The 17,950-nt window shown below is 39.9% G+C and overlaps 1 protein-coding gene across 1 annotated transcript in view; it reads right to left on the bottom strand.

Moving 5' to 3' along the window:
* Nucleotides 1-17,950, bottom strand: part of LOC119416024 (BTG3 associated nuclear protein) — a gene marked incomplete in the record, with an annotated part of 39,404 nt that overhangs the window by 8,158 nt on the left and 13,296 nt on the right. Inside the window, 1 exon segment of the mRNA XM_037683193.1 lies at nt 132-274. Within this exon segment, the coding sequence (XP_037539121.1) occupies nt 132-274 (143 nt within the window).

Below are 17,950 nucleotides of genomic sequence, written 5' to 3'. Positions count from 1 at the left end.
ATAATGTTGCTACTTTGCGGAATTTCATTTACTGCGGGTGGGGGGGTTACGGAACCAAACCCCCGCAATAAACAAGGGGCTACTGTAGCCCTGGTCTAAACCCTGTGGTGCGGTTTAATGTGTTGGTTTACCTGAACAGCTGTTGCGTGATCTGCAACTGGAGCTAGTTGAACGTACTGTACTTGGATGTCAGGTGGGAGGGAAGAGCTCTCCACTGCCGTGGTTGCTCCGTCTGCTGAGGCAACAGCTATCAGCTGAGCTCCACGTAGAACCTAGAACAGTGAAAAAGAAAACTGCCTGTCAAATATGACTAATAAATTTGCTTTGTTTTCTGCATTACCCTCGGTGAGTTAAATAGGGAGTTTACATCAGTTAAAATGCGAAACTCTTGAAGAAGATTTTGTCATTTCGCTAGTTTGGGACGGTCTTCCAGGATGGTCTGTTTGTAAATGAGAATTTTGGGACTTTGAGACTTATCCATAAGAACTATGCATGCATCATGATAAGGTGGCACCAAAGACAAAACAGTCAAAGAGGATTAAAAGTACAAATATGAGCAAATGAAGGAAAACAATCTGCTTTTATTTGTTTCCTTTTTTGAGGACTAAATGTGCAAAGATATTCACTGGTACTCATAATTCATTCATTGGGCAACACAAAGACACATAAATGGTGCCATATTCTCAGAATGCCATTACTCAAACTACTTTTCTCGTTACTATACAACTGGCAAACCAGATTTTCACCATATGTACACGTATTACTCCATCATTCCCTCTCTTTGGGGCATACAAATGCAGAAATGTAGAAACATTTAATTTGTTCCAATGGTTGAAAATGTGAAGAACCTCCCAATATGGAAGTGCATCAGGAGTGTCTGAAGAATAACAAAATAAGTTACCATTTGGTTTCCAATAAAAATCAAAAAGGTAAATGCCTTTCACAAAAAAAAGTACTGCAGTGATTCACCCCATCCGATGCAGTAAGCAACTTTTCATTCTTAAACAACCATGTCAGATATCCTGAAGCATGCTCAATAATCCAGGTAGAAAAATCCAAAAAAGTTCAATCTGGTCCTCTGGACATTCAAAAAAGCAAAACAAAGCAAATCAACAAAAAAATGTAGAAACGTTTCGTCTCTCATCCAAGAGACTTCCTCAGTCTGAGGTGCTGTTTTCAGCTCAGTCTCTTAAATAGCACCTTCTCAGAGTGGATCAACCAGTTTGCTGCTGACAACCAAAACCAGCTGATCACATGCTCAAGAAGGACCATCAGCCTAACAATGGATCATTAGCACACTGATGGCTGTTTACTACTCACAGAGGGCTGAGTGATACTAGCAATCACAGCATTGTAAGAGGGGGACAGTTGAACCCGGAGGCCTCCACCCCTGTTTAATGATGGAGGATTTCTTTTCACAAAGATGGCCTCCTTTACTCCTCTCTCAAACCATCGTTCCTCTCTGTCCAGGATGTGAACATCTTCATCCCTGAAAGAGTGACCGCTGGCCTGGAGATGAGTGTAGACCGCAGAGTCCTGCCCTGATGATGTTGTGATCAGCTGGTTTTGGTTGTCAGCAGCAAACTGGTTGATCCACTCTGAGAAGGTGCTATTTAAGAGACTGAGCTGAAAACAGCACCTCAGACTGAGGAAGTCTCTCGGATGAGACACAAAATGTTTCGATATTTTTTTGCTTTGTTTTGTTTTTTGTTTTTTTAATGTCCAGAGGACCAGACTGAACTTTTTTGGAACCATGTCAGATGTTTACGGGACCAATTCGCATTAGATGACAATGCCAGGACTTACTGGACTGAAATTGGAAAAGAGTGGATGAAATACATAATTTTTACACATGGATAGGCCATCATGATGTCCAAATATTAACCCCACTGAGAGTCTTTGGGATGTACTGGCGAAGACATTACAGTGCTCCAACTGTAACATTATTCAAACTAGACATTGACAAAATATTATCCAAATAAATGATGTAACATTACGTACAGTAAATTTGTCAGAACAATACAACAACCAATGTTTCTTGCATGAAGCAACAGGAATTTTATGATCCATTCAATAAAATGTATCTTTTTTTTTTTTTTTTTTTTACACAATTCGTCATTTGGGTTTATTTTGGGTTTGTTTGAGCAAAACTATATTTTTTGTTCTTTAAAAAAAGAAAAACAAATCAACTAGCTGAGTACGGTTAGACTGCTGGATGACCTTCATCTCTTACATTGTTGAATGCCAGGCAAACAGCACTGAAGTCCTGTGGTTTTGATGCACTAATTACAGAGAAGTGGCACGCAGCAGGATTGTTGTTGGGTATTCCCATATTATTTTTAAAGCTATTCTTAAAGATGGTCTCAAACATAGATGTAGAGATGCTCCGAGATTAGCAAAGCACTGCTGTTAATTTAAAACTCATAACTCCTTTGTGACAACAGACACACAAATTAGCATGTAATTATCCTGTCAACGCAAACACACAGAAAGACAGATCGAGGGAAATATTCACTCATCCCTGTGCATGTTCGTTTTAATTAGAAGGAGGTCAGAGACAGAACTTCAGCCCTTCAGTGTGGCCCAAAGCTTCACAACAATAAGTTTCACTGAGGTGGGTTAAGTGTTTTGAAGCAGAGCATTCCTACAAGCGCCAACATCATGATCTGATTTATATTCTTTTGTGGCCTTAAACAAAAAACACAAGTCTTAAGTCTTGCAGGTTCCATATGTATTTTGTTTTGTGAAGTTGCTGCCTCTGTAGTCTTGTTCCAGCTGTGCTTGGTACAGACTTGGACATGCACACCAGATGATAAAAATTGAAGGGGTGACTATGCAAAGCCACTAAAGAAAACCCAAACCTCACAGACCTCAATTGCAGATGATGTTTGTTGCCCTAATCCCAGGGTCCCACACTGTCTCACAATCCCTTGGTCCAAATGTTGCTTTGAAGTTCTGAGGTGATGATGGGCCTCAAAGGTTCAGTCTGAATCCACCAGGGTGGCACTTTTCCAGCATCACCACAAATTCTGCTGCCTCATCACCATAAAGTGCCAGCCCCGCTCAGTCTGATGGAAGCTATTAGTGAAAAAATGTCTGTGACTCATCAGATCACACAACGGGGACACTTACTGATCAGATTAGATTGGGGGCAGACTGGGTCGGCCTCTTGATAAAGCTGAGAACTATTACAACTGTTTCAGATGAATCCCAAAGTTTGGTGACCCATAAAACCCAACCATTAGGAACACTGCCCTGGTGGGCTGGTGTAAACAGAAATCTGACAGTTAAGGAACACTTCAGCATGTTGAGAAATACTTTTATTTGCTTTCCTTCCAAGAGTTGTGTCTGCCAACAGCTGCTTAGTTTTGCATTAACGCAGAAACAGCTGCACAGAGACAGACTGGATTTGCCTATCCATTTCAACAGTTTTTGACTTCCCAAATATGTATAATTTATCAACAGAGATTAATAATGATTGTCTGTATCTCAACATTTAGATGCAACAGTGCATTCCCATAATGCAACTGCAGATATCAACCCATAAAGACTTCAAACCACGTAAAGGATGTTCAATAAAATAATAGGTCAGTGAAAATACAGAGACGATGCAAAACCAGCTGCTTAAATGTTTCTTCATGGCAGACATGCATAGAGATGCACGATTATCCCCACTCTGTCCCAGCTTTCTATTAGGCAACAAACACAAGCGCTGCCAAATCCTCATCTGTCTGCAAACCATCTGTAGGAGGGCCAACTCCAGTACGATGGTGTTTCTGTAGAGTCCAACTAGTGTATCTCAGTGTACGGTTACTGGAATTGAGAGGACGCTAAGGTTGACGTTCAAGATTGTAAACACTTGTCTCACTCAATTAGCTTCTCGCCCTCCTTTTGAGAGCAGTTTGCATTCTCAGCTGTGAAGAGCAGAACACTGAGGTTCACTAAAGCATTTATGGAGTTGGAACGATGTGTGAGATCTACGCTGCGATTACACAGGAACTTCTCGGCTCCACATCCTGTCCCATGACTTTCTTTGACAGACCAACTTGCCTCTACTCCTTGGGTGTGAAGCTGTCAAACTTGGCATTAAGACAGGAGTCAGATGAAACTAATAAGAAGCAGGCTGAAACCACCTTTGTGAAATATAGCTTCCAGTTTTGTGCCGAAGTTGGACTATTAGAAAAACTCGTTGGTTTGCTGTTTTTGATTACTATGACTATAATAAGAGTGAACGTTCATATAATAGACTATTGAGCACAATTAGGTGATTCTGTAAGAACTGATGATAATTACCTCTCATTCCACTAATAAGATATAATCATCATTAGGCTTGTTGGCAATGATGTGAAAACAAAAAATAATTACAAGCTTCTATCAAGAAACGGTTTAATGAGGTAAAAACAAAAAGAGTCTGCTTGTAGATTACATTTGAACAACAATAAAGTGATTGTTGAGGAAACAAGCATAATACAAAGAGGTAACAAATGCTTGAAAGGTCTTTTAAGAGCATTAACATCTTTTGACATAGGAAACTGTGTACTTCATTCCTTGATCCCTCTTTCCTTCCTTTTCCTCCTTCCCTTGTGTCCCTTCAAGCCAAAAACTTTCATGAATTTGTTTTAGTGATTGCTAGTTTTACATTTTTTCTGTGCTTCAACCACCCTTTTAGGATGGACCATTCATGGTCGTGTAAGTCTGGAAGATTTTTTTAAACTCTCTCCGTTGGGTAGGCCAAAGACACCAATACAATAAACACTTGTACTGGTATTTCAATACCTGAAGAAAAATATATAACACCAAACAAGAAACTGTTTTGATTTTGCCACAACCTCTGGTTGTCGGTGAGGTTAAAAATGCACATTTCTCTTTTCAGATTTTATGGAAATAACAAACTTGAACAATGAGGGTCTTCAAAAGGTTGTTCAGGAAAAAAAGTTTTCCTCCATTTTATTGAGTCACAGCTGCTAATAACCAGTCTCTAATGTATGAAGAGGTGCAAGGTAACCTAATTTTCCAAGCAAATAATGTCTCAGTTGGTATAAACTACATTAATGTAGTTTGTGATGTACACTAGTTCCTCACTAGTGAGCATTTCTGAATCTCTGGAGTTGCTGATATTGTTTGACACAAGTGAAGTTGATGTGGTAGTCAGTTTTATTGCATAAAACAAAATTCATGCACACAAAAGAAATGTGCACAAAAGTGTGGCTCCTATATTTATAAGGGAACACGATCTCTTTTTTTAGTTTTGGAAAAAAAGAAAACTGAGGAAGAAAAAAAAGCTTTGGGACTTTGGGGTGCCTACAGCCTTCTCCCCGCTTAACAGCCACAAACTTCTGCTCTTGCCAGCCATAGATAGACATGTCAAAACAGAAACATTAGCTTCAAGTGGGTATCTGAGGTCTGAGTGCAGGGGTGGGGGAGATGAAGACCAGTCTGAAACTTGGCTGTGAAGATGCACATTTACACTAAGAGATTGATTTGTGTGAGCTGGGAAAATGAAAAGATTAGCTTAAATATGCCTCACTGCACTCATTAAATTGCATAGTTACTTCTGGCTTTTGTTTTGCTTCTGAAACTGGGGACTTTTCTGACTACAGTTACACTGAATAACAGAATGAAAAATGATCAAAATTACATAACTTTAAATTTAATTGCAGACAAAAATAGTTTTTTTGTTCCTTCAGCAAGAAAGTACTTTGGACTGTGGGAATTATTTACCATTAGCTAGCCAGGTCCCCGTAAGCAGCACGGAGCCACTGAGACTTGCTCCTGTTAACGGTCCTCCAGCAGACCCAGAGCAGACAGCACCCCAGGCTGACTGGGTGACAGTTCAGAGTAAGCATAGTGCTAAGGCTAAGCCCCCAGTTCATCACCGACACGTTCATATTTCCAATCAATTTTCCTCACTCAGTGGACACACCCGCTGAGAAGCAGACCCTAGTTTTGGCAGCTCCATAGTCCAAAATGTGGCTTTAGGGACTGCAGCAAGTTAAATTCCAGGGGCCAGAGTGGGCGACACTGAATCTTATCTGAAACTGCTGGCTATGGTCAAGGCTAATGTCGGCAGTAAAGGAACTCTGCTATGTCACTAAAATTAATGTTGCTTCGATGTGTAACTTTGCAAAAACTATGTCGGACTCCATAGTTTTCTCTGGTCCTTTCCCCAACCTGACCAGCGATGACATATGTAGACGTATTCATTCAACCTTTATTTATACAGGTTAGTCTCATTGAGCCTTGGGGACTTATTTAAAAGAGTGACCTATTTTTAACAAAGAATGATGATAATAGTAGAGAATCATTAAAAAAAAGCATATAAATTGAGAAGAATAAATGAAAGAAAATGGTATTTAAAAAATTAATTTATATATATATATATATATACTGCATATATATATTGTCAGTTTGTCTTCAATATGACATTGTTCAACTGCTGGGTGTCGTCCAGGTGGTGTCCTGAAAACAATGTGGGCTACGTAGATAACTGGAGTGCTTTTTGGGTAAACCTGGTGTGATGCAGAGAAATGGCATCCATCGCTTTTTAGGTGGAATCGCTCTTCTTTCTAGAAATTTGGCCAATATGGTCAGCCAAATAATTGACAGCCCAGTGTCCAGTCCAAGAAGCAGAGTTGTAGTCTTACACAACTCTCTGCTGTTTCTCCTCAGTTACCCATTCAAACCCCCACTGAAACAGTGCCAGCGCACCAACGGTCCAAATTAAATAAACCAAAAATCAGTTCTAGAAAAATAAATAATAAGAATCGTATTAAATGGAACACAGTTACTTTACCAGAACAAAAAAAAACATAAAATCGTTAAATGTGGATTATTGAACATCAGATCTCTTTCCTCTACAATTTATTCCTGTTAGTTAATGAACTGATCATCATATTGATTTATTCTGTCTGACAGAAACCTGGCTAAAACAGGAGGACTTTATTAATTGGAGGCATCTGTGGCTGAGTGGTTAGAGCAGTCGTCCTCCAATGGGAGAGTTGGGGACTCCACCAGGAATCATATGCTGAAGTGTCCCTGGGCAAGACACTGAACCCCTCATTGCCTCCAATGTGTGTCTCATCTACTGTATGTATGAATGTGATCTAAAGCAATGATTAGTGAAGTGTCTTTGTGAAGACATAGCTGTATGAATGGGTAAATGAGGGCAGTGTTTTGAGTATCTTGATAAAATATAAAGGCACTATAAGTACAGTCCATTTACCATTTAATTCAATTCAGTTTATTTATATAGTGCCAAGTCACTATAAAGTTGTCTCAGGGCACTGAACGAAAACATCCATATACATTATATATATATATTATAGCCATCTGCTTTGACCAGCTGGGGTTTGAGAGAACAGGAAGGAGAAACAAACACAGATTGACGGGGTCAGGTGTACTTTCTATTGGAGGAAAGACAAAAATCACGTTTAGGATAGAAATAATGACAAATACAAACAGGTAGAATAGAGCAAGTAAAGACAGCAACAGAGTGAGTAAATGTGGTTAGTTTGTCCTCCAGCAGTCCAAGTCTATAGCAGCATAACTAAGGGATAGCTCAGGAAAACCAAGCTGACACTAACTATAGGATTTATCAAAAAGGGAAGACTTAAGCCTAATCTGGGCGGGGTTTTTTGGTTGTTGTCGTTGTTGTTGTTGTTGATACGTTTCGTCCTTCATCCGAAGGACTTCATCAGTCCTATCAGTCCTCAACATGATTTGTTGAGGATGAAAAGTCTCAGAAAAAAAAAATGTCCAGATGGCCTGACTGAACTTTGTTATTTTTTTTTTTACCTGGATTATTGAGCATGAACTTTGATGTTTTCAATCACTTTGGCTATGGCTGCCTAAGAGGAGTCAACGGGGGCGAGGGCGATGGTTTATGGGGTGGGCCCAAGAAACCATCTTATCACCAGCAAACTGGTTGGTCCCCTATGGGAGAGTGCTGCTTGTGGGACACAGTTTATTTGTGGCTCCTCAGACTGATGAAGTCTTTTGGATGAAGGACGAAACGTCGCAACAAAAAATAAATAAATAAAAGGAAAGAAACATCCAGAAGACCTGACTGAACTTTGTTGGACTTAAGCCTAATTTTAAAAATGGAAAGTGTGTCAGCCTCATAGACACAAACTAGAAGTTGGTTCCACAAGAGAGGAGCCTGATAACTGAAAGCTCTGCCTCTCATTCTACTTTTGGAAACTCTAGGAACCAGAAGTAAACCTGCAGTCTGAGAGTGAAGTGCTCTGTTAGGAAAATATGGAACAAAAAGATCTGTAATATAAGACGCAGCTAGGTTGTTGAGAGCTTTGTATGTTAGAAGTAAGATTTTGAATTATATTCTGAATTTGACAGGGATAAAATGGAGAGAAGCTAAAACTGGAGGTAGTCAGTTTTAGTCAGAGTTGGCTTGGGTTTCCTGAGCTATCCCTTAGTTATGCTGCTATAGACTTAAACTGCTGGAGGACAAATTGACCACATTTCATCACTCTGCTGCTGTCTTTACTTGCTCTACTCTACCTGTTAATATTTATAATTATTTATATCCATAGCATGTGTATTATGTCTCTCCTCCAATATACAGTACACCTGGACCTGTCATTCTGTGTTTGTTTGTTTCTCCTTCCTGTCCTCTCTAACCCCAGCTAGTCGAAACAGAAGGCTGCTAATCCTAAACCTGGAGGATTCTTCCTGTTAAAGGGGAGTTTTTCCTTTCCACTGCTATCTTTGTGCTTGCTCAGGATGGGAGACTGCGACGAAGTGAAGATCAACACAATCTGCTGCTTCCTTAGATTAATAACTTTTACTAATTGGCTTTTATAACGTATGTGAATGTTTCTGTTCTGTGCCCTGAGAAAACTTCTGTTGTGACTCGGTGCTATATAAATAAACTAAATTGAATTTACTTGTGCAGACACATATTAAATGTTCAGTACACTAAAGTATCTATTTAGTCTTTTAAATACATGCTTGTAACATGTGAACTTGTGAACTGAGAACTTTCCATCCCCATCCCATCCATGACACTGATTTTACACAACAGCTCAACACCTGCAACCAATCAAACCCTCCCTTGCATCCTCTGTTGCTTTACAACTCCCACCAGAAAACTGGGAGTCACAAAGAGGCAGGGCTCACAAAGGTTTTCAAACAAACCCACTTTGACGATTCCTGATCCAGACCAGCAAATCAAAAAGGGACTGATGACAAAAATACAAGCCAAAATTAAAAATCAAGACGTTAACAACAAAAAGAAAGTCACATAGAGAACTTTCTCAGTCCTCTAGCTAGCACACATAAAACTTGACGCGCTTTACTGACAAAGGCATTTTTACAATGTCAGTAAATTTTATGATTTAGGATGTTGACTTTATCATGTTTCCAATTATCCTGCTTGATTTAGGGGGGGCCAGAAAAAGATGATATACACAGGTTGTAAAACTCAACTAACAGAATATCACAACACAAAACACCCGAGCCAGAAACTGCAAACACACATTGATTGAGGCCAAGACATTTCTTAAATAAAACGTCACTTTTCTGACACAACTGAATTGATTAATTGTTTTTTTGTTCTTGCACTCCTGTTTAAAAATGCATAAACAAGAGAAATGTATTGAAGAGGGGATGTGAGGACAAACTATTTTCAAAGGATCTATGAGTGACCTACATTCAAACTTTTAAACAGCTGTTTTTAAAGTTAAACATACTCTTCATCTTTGACAAAAATATGTCAATAAGTCAACCATTCTAGCTCAGATTGCAGATTTGTTGTGAACAGCATCTTTCACCTTAATCATCAGACAGCCTACTGGAGTTGTAAAAACTTAACACACCCCATTTATCAGGTACACTGACTTTTACTGCAAACCTTTAAGCTTCAGTAAAAGCAAAATTGGGCTTACTCCCATCTCCATTTGTATTGCGCTCTCTAAAGTAATGACTTATTTAAAATTCAAAATACAAAAATGGATGTGGTGAATTTTGCATTTGCACTTTAAAATCTATTACACAGATCAGTGGGACAAAGTCTTCAGTAGAAAAATGTGAAAGCATTTTTTCCACATTCTTTTTTTTAAATTCAAATATTTGTTAAATTCTTTGATTAGGATGTTTAAATGCCTTTAATTCTATCTGAACCAGGCAATATCCAAACCAGAGTCAATGCTGACTAACTGCACTGAAACCAATGGAGAGCTGGGAAATCCCTGCTTGTACAGCACGATCACATGAAACCTGCGTGATTGTTGACTCGCACTAAAATACATGTAAAACATCTGTTCTTATTAACAAAGTCAGCATTCTTGACTAAGCCTCTATAGACAAAGGGAAACACGAGCGGGGGCACCCTCCTCTGCATTATTCCAAAATGCTGACTCAAAAAAATGTTCACCCACATTCAGGTTCAGAACCGACAGGATTCTCCAATCTTTGATCCTTTATCTCCAGACCATAACACAGGACACAAAACAGACCACTACCCCTTTGAAACACAATCCACCACAAGAACTCTAAATCCCAGAATGTTTACGTACGTCTCACTTGTACTAAAGATTAGTCATAAAACATCCTGTTTGTATCTTCTCATCTCATTTTTATCCTCCCCAAAGACTGTGAATCACAAGCATCACAACAACCGCTTCCACACAAGAAACAGCATTCTTAAGCAGAAAGAAAGAGAGGCCATGTGAGCAGCTCGGGCCACAGGCCAGTGTGACTCCCAACACATATCACACCATGGTTCTGTGAGGTTAAGCCTAAGCGGTCCTCATCTGCTCGATATTAAGAATAGACAAATAAGAACAAAATGCCGTTTAACGTCATCCCAAATCTGTCTCAATGCGACCATCATTTCTGGCTAAAGTCACACAAACTCAAATAAGAACATCAGTTGAGTTAGAACATGTTTGAAAAAGTTAACAAGAAGCAAAATAATCAGTGTGCTATCTCTTCAGGTCTCTTGTAATTCCTTTCTCACTTCTACAGGCCTTTTTAAAGCTCTCTTTCATCATCATTTTAACACAGCAAAGATCATGTTCTTCCCAACTCTGTGTTTGCAGGTCCAGGCAGTGAGGTTACAGGGACCGGTGCTGAGCTGGACTCTGTTCTGTGACCCAGTTCCCATACTGACCATGAAGAATATCAATTGGGATGATCCAACAGATGCACAGAAACATGTGCTGACAAGAAAAAGATGGCAGAGAGTCAACTATGGGAAGGAAATGAAGTTGTGAGGCTGTGTTCACTCTACAAAAAAAAAAAAAAACAATAGTACACATCTAAAACTCCCGATGGCTGATACTCAAGTCCATCATCAATAAACAAAGCTGATGACAGGGTCAGTGAAACTGATAAATCTTTAGAGCTGTGTCAAATTTATCAGATGGTCACGGCAAAAAACAATATCTGATGTGGGAGTCCCCCAAAACAACTGGCATAAGCAACAGTGGATTCATCTATAAAGCCCTTCTATACATTTTTTAGATCTATTATGTTACTTTTCATTTTTAAGAATAAAAATATTAATTAAATTGTTTTTTTTCTCTCTTTTTTAAGTTTTCAATTCAATTCAAATATACTTTATTAATCCCAGAGGGAAAAGATTTGTTGTAGTAGCTCGTTATCCTCATTTCATTAAGAGATGTTAAAGATACTGATGGTTGTAGACAGGAAGGATCTCTTGTAAAGGTCCATCCCACAGTGGATCCTAATAAACTGGCTGCAGATGCCGTCTGATCCGTCCACCCAGACTTGGCTGGCCTCTCGGTTCCCCCGGGCTGTAGGACCACCCGAATGCCGGGCAGAACTCCTCCCAGAGTGATGGCCACTCCTCCCAGCAGTCTGCTGAGCTCCTCGTCACTGCGGACAGCTAACTGTAGGTACCGAGGGGCGATCCTGTCCTTCCACTGTCATGAGCCGTGTTTCCTGCTAGTTCCAGGATCTCAGTGATCAGACACTTGAGCACAACTGGCAGGTAGATGAGAATGCGTCCACAGAACATCCTTTTCAACTCATTTGAGATTTGGGGCTGTAGTTGAGATATTATTTGAGCTTTTGAGATGTTAATCAGCTGCTGTTGGTTGTAGAAAACTGCCTTGTTGCCATGGTTACACATCATAACAAATGTCCGTCCATCCATCCATCCATCCATCCATCCATTATCTTTACCCGTTTATTCCATTTTGGGTCACGGGGGTCGCCGGTGCCCATGTCCAGCAATCACTGTGCAAGGGGCGGGGTACACCCTGGACGGGTCACAAGTCCATCACAGGGACACATAGAGACAAACGAGACAAACAACCATTCACTCTCTCACTCACACATAGGGACAATTTAGAGTTAACAATCAGCCTAACATGCATGTCTTTGGTCTGTGGGAGGAGACCGGAGCACCCGGAGAAAACCCACGCATGCACGGAGAGAACATGCAAACTCCACCCAGAAAGGCCCCTGGACCGGGGTTTGAACCAGGGACCTGCTCGCTGAGAGGCAGCAGCTCTACCAGTTGCGCCACCGTGCTGCCCATAACAAATGTCCAAAACTAAAAAAAGTTTCAATAAAAATCCTTCCAGCTGCACAGCATCTGACACCAGAGAAAACCACCATCCAAAAAACACGACCCACATCCAGAAAAAGAGGAATCACAGTTTCCAAAAGCAAAATCTCAGAATGAAAGTAACAGAGCTGCTCCAACATGCAGCCACCTTGAGCGGCGCAATTCTAGAACAGAATGCCAGCAATGTTTTAGCATCAAGTATCTGCTGTTGCAATTTAAAAATAAATAAATAAATTCAAGACAGAATGGCAAGTTTGCTTGCTAGCTGGGTAAAATATGTATTTATTAAAGTTTTTATTTCAGAGCACAAAAATTAAAACAAAACAAAACCTGGAAGAGTGTATAAATTGCACTTGATATGACTGATATACTGTAGCTGCTTCAAGGAGAAGATATTGCTAGATTTGTGATAGAAAGGTGGACATTTCTTCACTCGTCCTATTTTATTTATTTATTTTAAAAACCAGAGGATATTAGCAATCTTAATTTGCAGGGAGAAATCGAAAACAAGCTATATCCACAGGCTCCATTTGTTACCTGTAAAATTATTATTCCTAATTTTGTACTTGTCAATAAAAATGATAAAATACGCTTTGCACAAGTCATACACAAGTGAGACAAAAAGCCATGAAAATGTTGAAGTGTCTTTGACAAAACCTCTGACTGTTCCTGAAAATAAATATAAGTTGCTGAAATCAAAATACCACAAGCCCCAAACTAACTTCTGCCAATAGATTTCCAATGCACTGATTATGTGACAAGATATTTTTGTAAATGCCACTTTATGTTTATAGTTTTTTTTATTTTCCTTATTCACAAATTTAGCTAAACATCCTAAAATGAGATTTAGACACTATAATAATGCAAAGAAACAGTTGAGACTAAACAAAATAAATAAAAACGGAGGTCATTTGAGGTCCCTGTACTTCCCATGTTTGGTACCAGCAGAGGGCAGAATCATCCTCCTCGTCTGACATCACACCCAATAGCATTATTTTGTGTGGCAGTGTTTTGGTGTTCAGCTGTTGATGGTTTTTAGTCATCAGAGACAAAATGTGTCTTCCAGACGCTTTCGCTTTTTTTTTTTGCTTTCCTCTCCCCATTATTTTCCTCCCATTTCTCCCTCCTCCTCATCAGTCACTCCTTTCATCTTCCAATCCTACATTTGGTCTGCATCAGCACAGGGTAAGATCACAGCACAGAGAGAACGGCACTAGATAAGAGGCTGTGAATGTCAGGGAGTGTAGTAAAATACTAGTTATTTTATAGTTTCATGGGTCTGCCTTCTCTCTTTCTGCATGCATGAGAGGGTTTTCATAAGCAGACAGGGAAGTTTGGATCACTTTCGACCAAATTTGACTTTCAACTGGCAGTCACTATGTTCGGAGCTTGATTGTGGGGTCTGTTTCCATGTCAGTCAGTGCCAAACAAGTTTAGCTTTGCTACAAAAATGTATTGTGTACATAAGCAGTCAGACAAGCACACAAAGTGAACAGTGAGATGCGTTCCACATACTGCTCTGCTCATTGCACAGTCTTGACAAACAGATGGGCACACTGAGGTCAGTCTGCAGCTCTTACAATATTTTAACACAATTCAATTCAGTTTATTGTTCTCCGTTTACAATGCCCCAAACTTATTCCCTTACCTGTTTTTCTTTTTACTTTAAAAACTATAGTAGGTAATAAGAGTTGCATTCGGGCCCAAAAAATCTGATCCAACCCGGCCTCAGCCCGCAGTCATCATTTCCGAATCCCACCCGACCCAACGAATTAACAGTAACTACAGGTCCGAACCCAGAAAAAAAACCCAACATTTTTAAATTATTCATTAATGGTCAGGGATGAGCAGCTGAATAAACGGTGCAGAAGATCGGAGCTGAGGGGGTGTTTGTCCTTTCATGGCCATAAAAGAGCATTTAAACCCTGTTTCTGCCTGCATTCTTCTGCATTAGACACGCGGACAGCTCTGACACGTGTCTGCTTTGAGAGACACCGGTCATCGGGGACGCGCAGCTGAAAGGTGCAGAAGATCAGAGCGAGGGTGATGTTTGTCCTTTCATGGCCTTAAAAGAGCATTTAAACCCTGTTTCTGCCTGCATTCTGATTTATTCACACACAGCCCTTGCTCTAACACGTCTGCTTTAGGACCTCAGCTGTTTGGGTCGTCGGCCGCACGCATCCGCTGACTGCAGCAACTGAATGAACGTCCATTTGGGCGATTGATCACTTCCTGGCAGTACAGTCTCATCTGAAGCTTAACTGAACTTTTTATCTCTTTCAAGGCCGGTCAGCTCGTGGCAAAATGGCCGCGTGCAGCTGGTGAATGTATGTCAGGCCATGTTATCATATAATTGGATCACGGCTGATCCTGACCAAATCAAAAGCCCGACACCAACCCGGCCCGCCCATCCAGCACATTATCATGGCCCAGCCCACCCCAAATTTGGGTCGGGTGGGGCCGGGCTTAGGGCACGGGTTAGAAATGACAGCTCTAGTAGGTAACTCTTTGTACGGCATGGTTTACTTTAGCACAGACATACTGTATAGTATGACTGGCCTTACTGGTGCCCATGTCCAGCCATCATTGTGCGAGAGGTGGAGGACACCCTGGACAGGTCTCCAGTCCATCACAGGGACACATAGAGACAAATGTGACAAACAACCATTCACTCTCTCACTCACACCTAGAGCCAATTCAGAATTACCATTCAGCTCAACATGCATGTTTTTAGTCTGTGGGAGGAAACTGGAATATCCAGAGAAAACCCACACATGTACGGAGAGAACATGCAAACTCCACCCAGAAAGGCCCCCCGCCAGGATTTGAACCTTCATGCTGGACTGCGGCAGCTCTACTAACTGCACCACTGTGCGGCCCATGAGTTTTATGATTTTTTATTATTTTTTTGTATAATGAGAAAATTACTCTTAGAATTACTGCTTTCTTTATGCAGACAACAGATCTTAAAGACAGTATTTTTAGCACAAAAACACCTACGATATTGCTTTTTTGGCTGCTCCCTTCTTCAGGGGTTGCCAAAGCGAGCAAACTTGCATGAACATTTGGCAAGTGCACCGCATGCCCTTCATGACACAACCACCAAGCTACTGCAGACCATGTGTGTGGAGCAGAGGGCTGCCATCTGAGGCACCCAGAGAGCAGATGAGGGGGGTTATGAGCCTTGCTCAAGGGCCCACGGTGGGGCAAATGAGAGTGGAAGCAGATAGGTCAGAAATTTAATTAATGAGAAAATCATACACTTTTGACAGAGGACGTACCAACTACAGTTCAAACTTGGCAAATGTTAAACATGATATTAAATTACATTTAGAGAATATGAGCCTATAAACTCTATAAAGAGTAGCAAAGCTTAAAGTAAGTAAAAGTCAATACTTTCCATCATATGAAAGATTCATAAAACAAAAATACTGAGCTAATGTTAAAAAATGTGGTTTACCTGTTGACAATATAACAATGGTTTTTGAGGAAAAACGCACAACGTGTGCAATTCCTTTAACAAAAGACTGGATTGATTTGGTACCAGCATAAGTGATGAAGCAAGCAATTACCTGAAACCATCCCTGATGGGGAGAAAGGGATTAAATCAGCAAAAGTAATTATTAAATGGGTATTATTGCTAAACCCTTTGAGCTTTTAAAGCCAGATTTGGAGTCACCTTCTCCTTGAAACACAACACTTTGACATTTTGTGAATGATGCTTGAGTTCTGTGACTGCGGGCCAGACAAATGTCAACTATCAGCCACATAAGTTACAAAGATCAGACACAGGAATGCTAGCTAATGCGTACTTCAACACTTAATCTCGTTGGAATAAACACTGCAGATAAGAGACCAAAAAATAGAAGAATCCAAGAATTACCCTTAAAACTTACAAGACCTCTGAAGGAGCCATCAAGTTCAAAAGCGTCTGTGGAAAGATGTTAAGACAGTGTCTGGGAATGTGACAACAGTATTTTTAGGCTATGAATCTGAACTTAACCCAGATTTCACAAGAGCAAAACAATTTGCCAAATAATTGACACAGATTGAGATGGCTTATATAAAAGAATTTAGTCTGATTTGTTGTATGCGTTGGGAACTGTTGATATATTTTCTTCTTATCAATTTCCTGCGGGATCCATAAAATTCCATCATATCTTATCTTAAAATATGCTACAAAAATCCTGATAAGGACATATTACTTTATCTAAAAGCAGTTTGTGCCAAAACGATACAAGTGTTCAATCTCCTAGAATAAATGCTTTGCTACTTTTATGTTTGCTTGGCCCAGTTTCTTTTAGATGTCTTTATGACATTTCCTCAGTTTATCAGATTAAAGAGTGAAAATATGAGAACAGGGATGCTGCCATTCACAGCATGTGTTTAAACAAATCAGCATGCAACATAAGTATGACCCAAAAAAAAGGTTTGTAGCGTTTTATGTGTCAGACCAAAACCAACAAAGTATTACAATGCAAAAAAAAAGAAAAATGGGGGAATTTTATTGGACAAAACTTCCAGACACAGCCAAGGGAACAGAGGCTACTGAGCAGCTTTTTGGTTCTCATACTCTGGGAAAACTACAACATAAAAGCATTAGAAGTATTATCTCTAAAAAGTGCTGATTTATCAAATCATGTCCACTTCATGGCACATCTGAAATCTCTTAAATTCAACTCTTGAACTCATGTGAATAGTTATTGGAAATGTGTGTTGGGCCGCAAAATCGAAACCCTACTTGACTCAAAACTTGGTTAAGATCCTAAAAGCAGAGACACAGAGGAATGCTGCCATCAGGCTGATTGAACGGGTCATCTGAGGACATCAGCATGCATGTGTGTGTGTGTGCTTGAGCATGTGAGAGAGAAAGGGAGCTCCAGGATGTGTGGTGACTCTCCCAATCTATTGAAAACACATGCTGAGCTTAACAGTCAATAAAAGAATGCAAACAACAACAAAATCCCTCATATAAAGCAGATGAACTCACACATGACAACTGTGTGTGCAAACAGACTGCTTATAGCATCTTGAGCCTATAAGAGAAGTTACTGATGGAGATCTTATTAAGTCTATAAAATGAGAAACTGAGCAGATAAAAGAAAGTGGTTCCAGTTGGTGGGTGGTTTGTAACGTTTCTCCAACCCAGCACAAAATATTTTACTAACTGGTTAGCTATTACAGTAGTCCCTTCATTTATCGCGAGGGATCCATACCCTGAAGCCCCGTGATAAGTGAAAAACCGCAAAGTAGGAATAGTAGTACAAGTAGCAAGTAGTGGTTTATTTTACTATTTATGTTTACATATATATATATACACACACACACACACATGTATATATATATATATATATATATATATATATATATATATATATATATATACACACACACAAA

The sequence above is a fragment of the Nematolebias whitei genome, chromosome 10 (genome assembly GCF_014905685.2).
Source record: "Nematolebias whitei isolate Nwh7 chromosome 10, NemWhi1, whole genome shotgun sequence".
NCBI lineage: Eukaryota > Metazoa > Chordata > Actinopteri > Cyprinodontiformes > Rivulidae > Nematolebias > Nematolebias whitei.
This window is presented reverse-complemented; position numbering and strand designations above follow the sequence as displayed.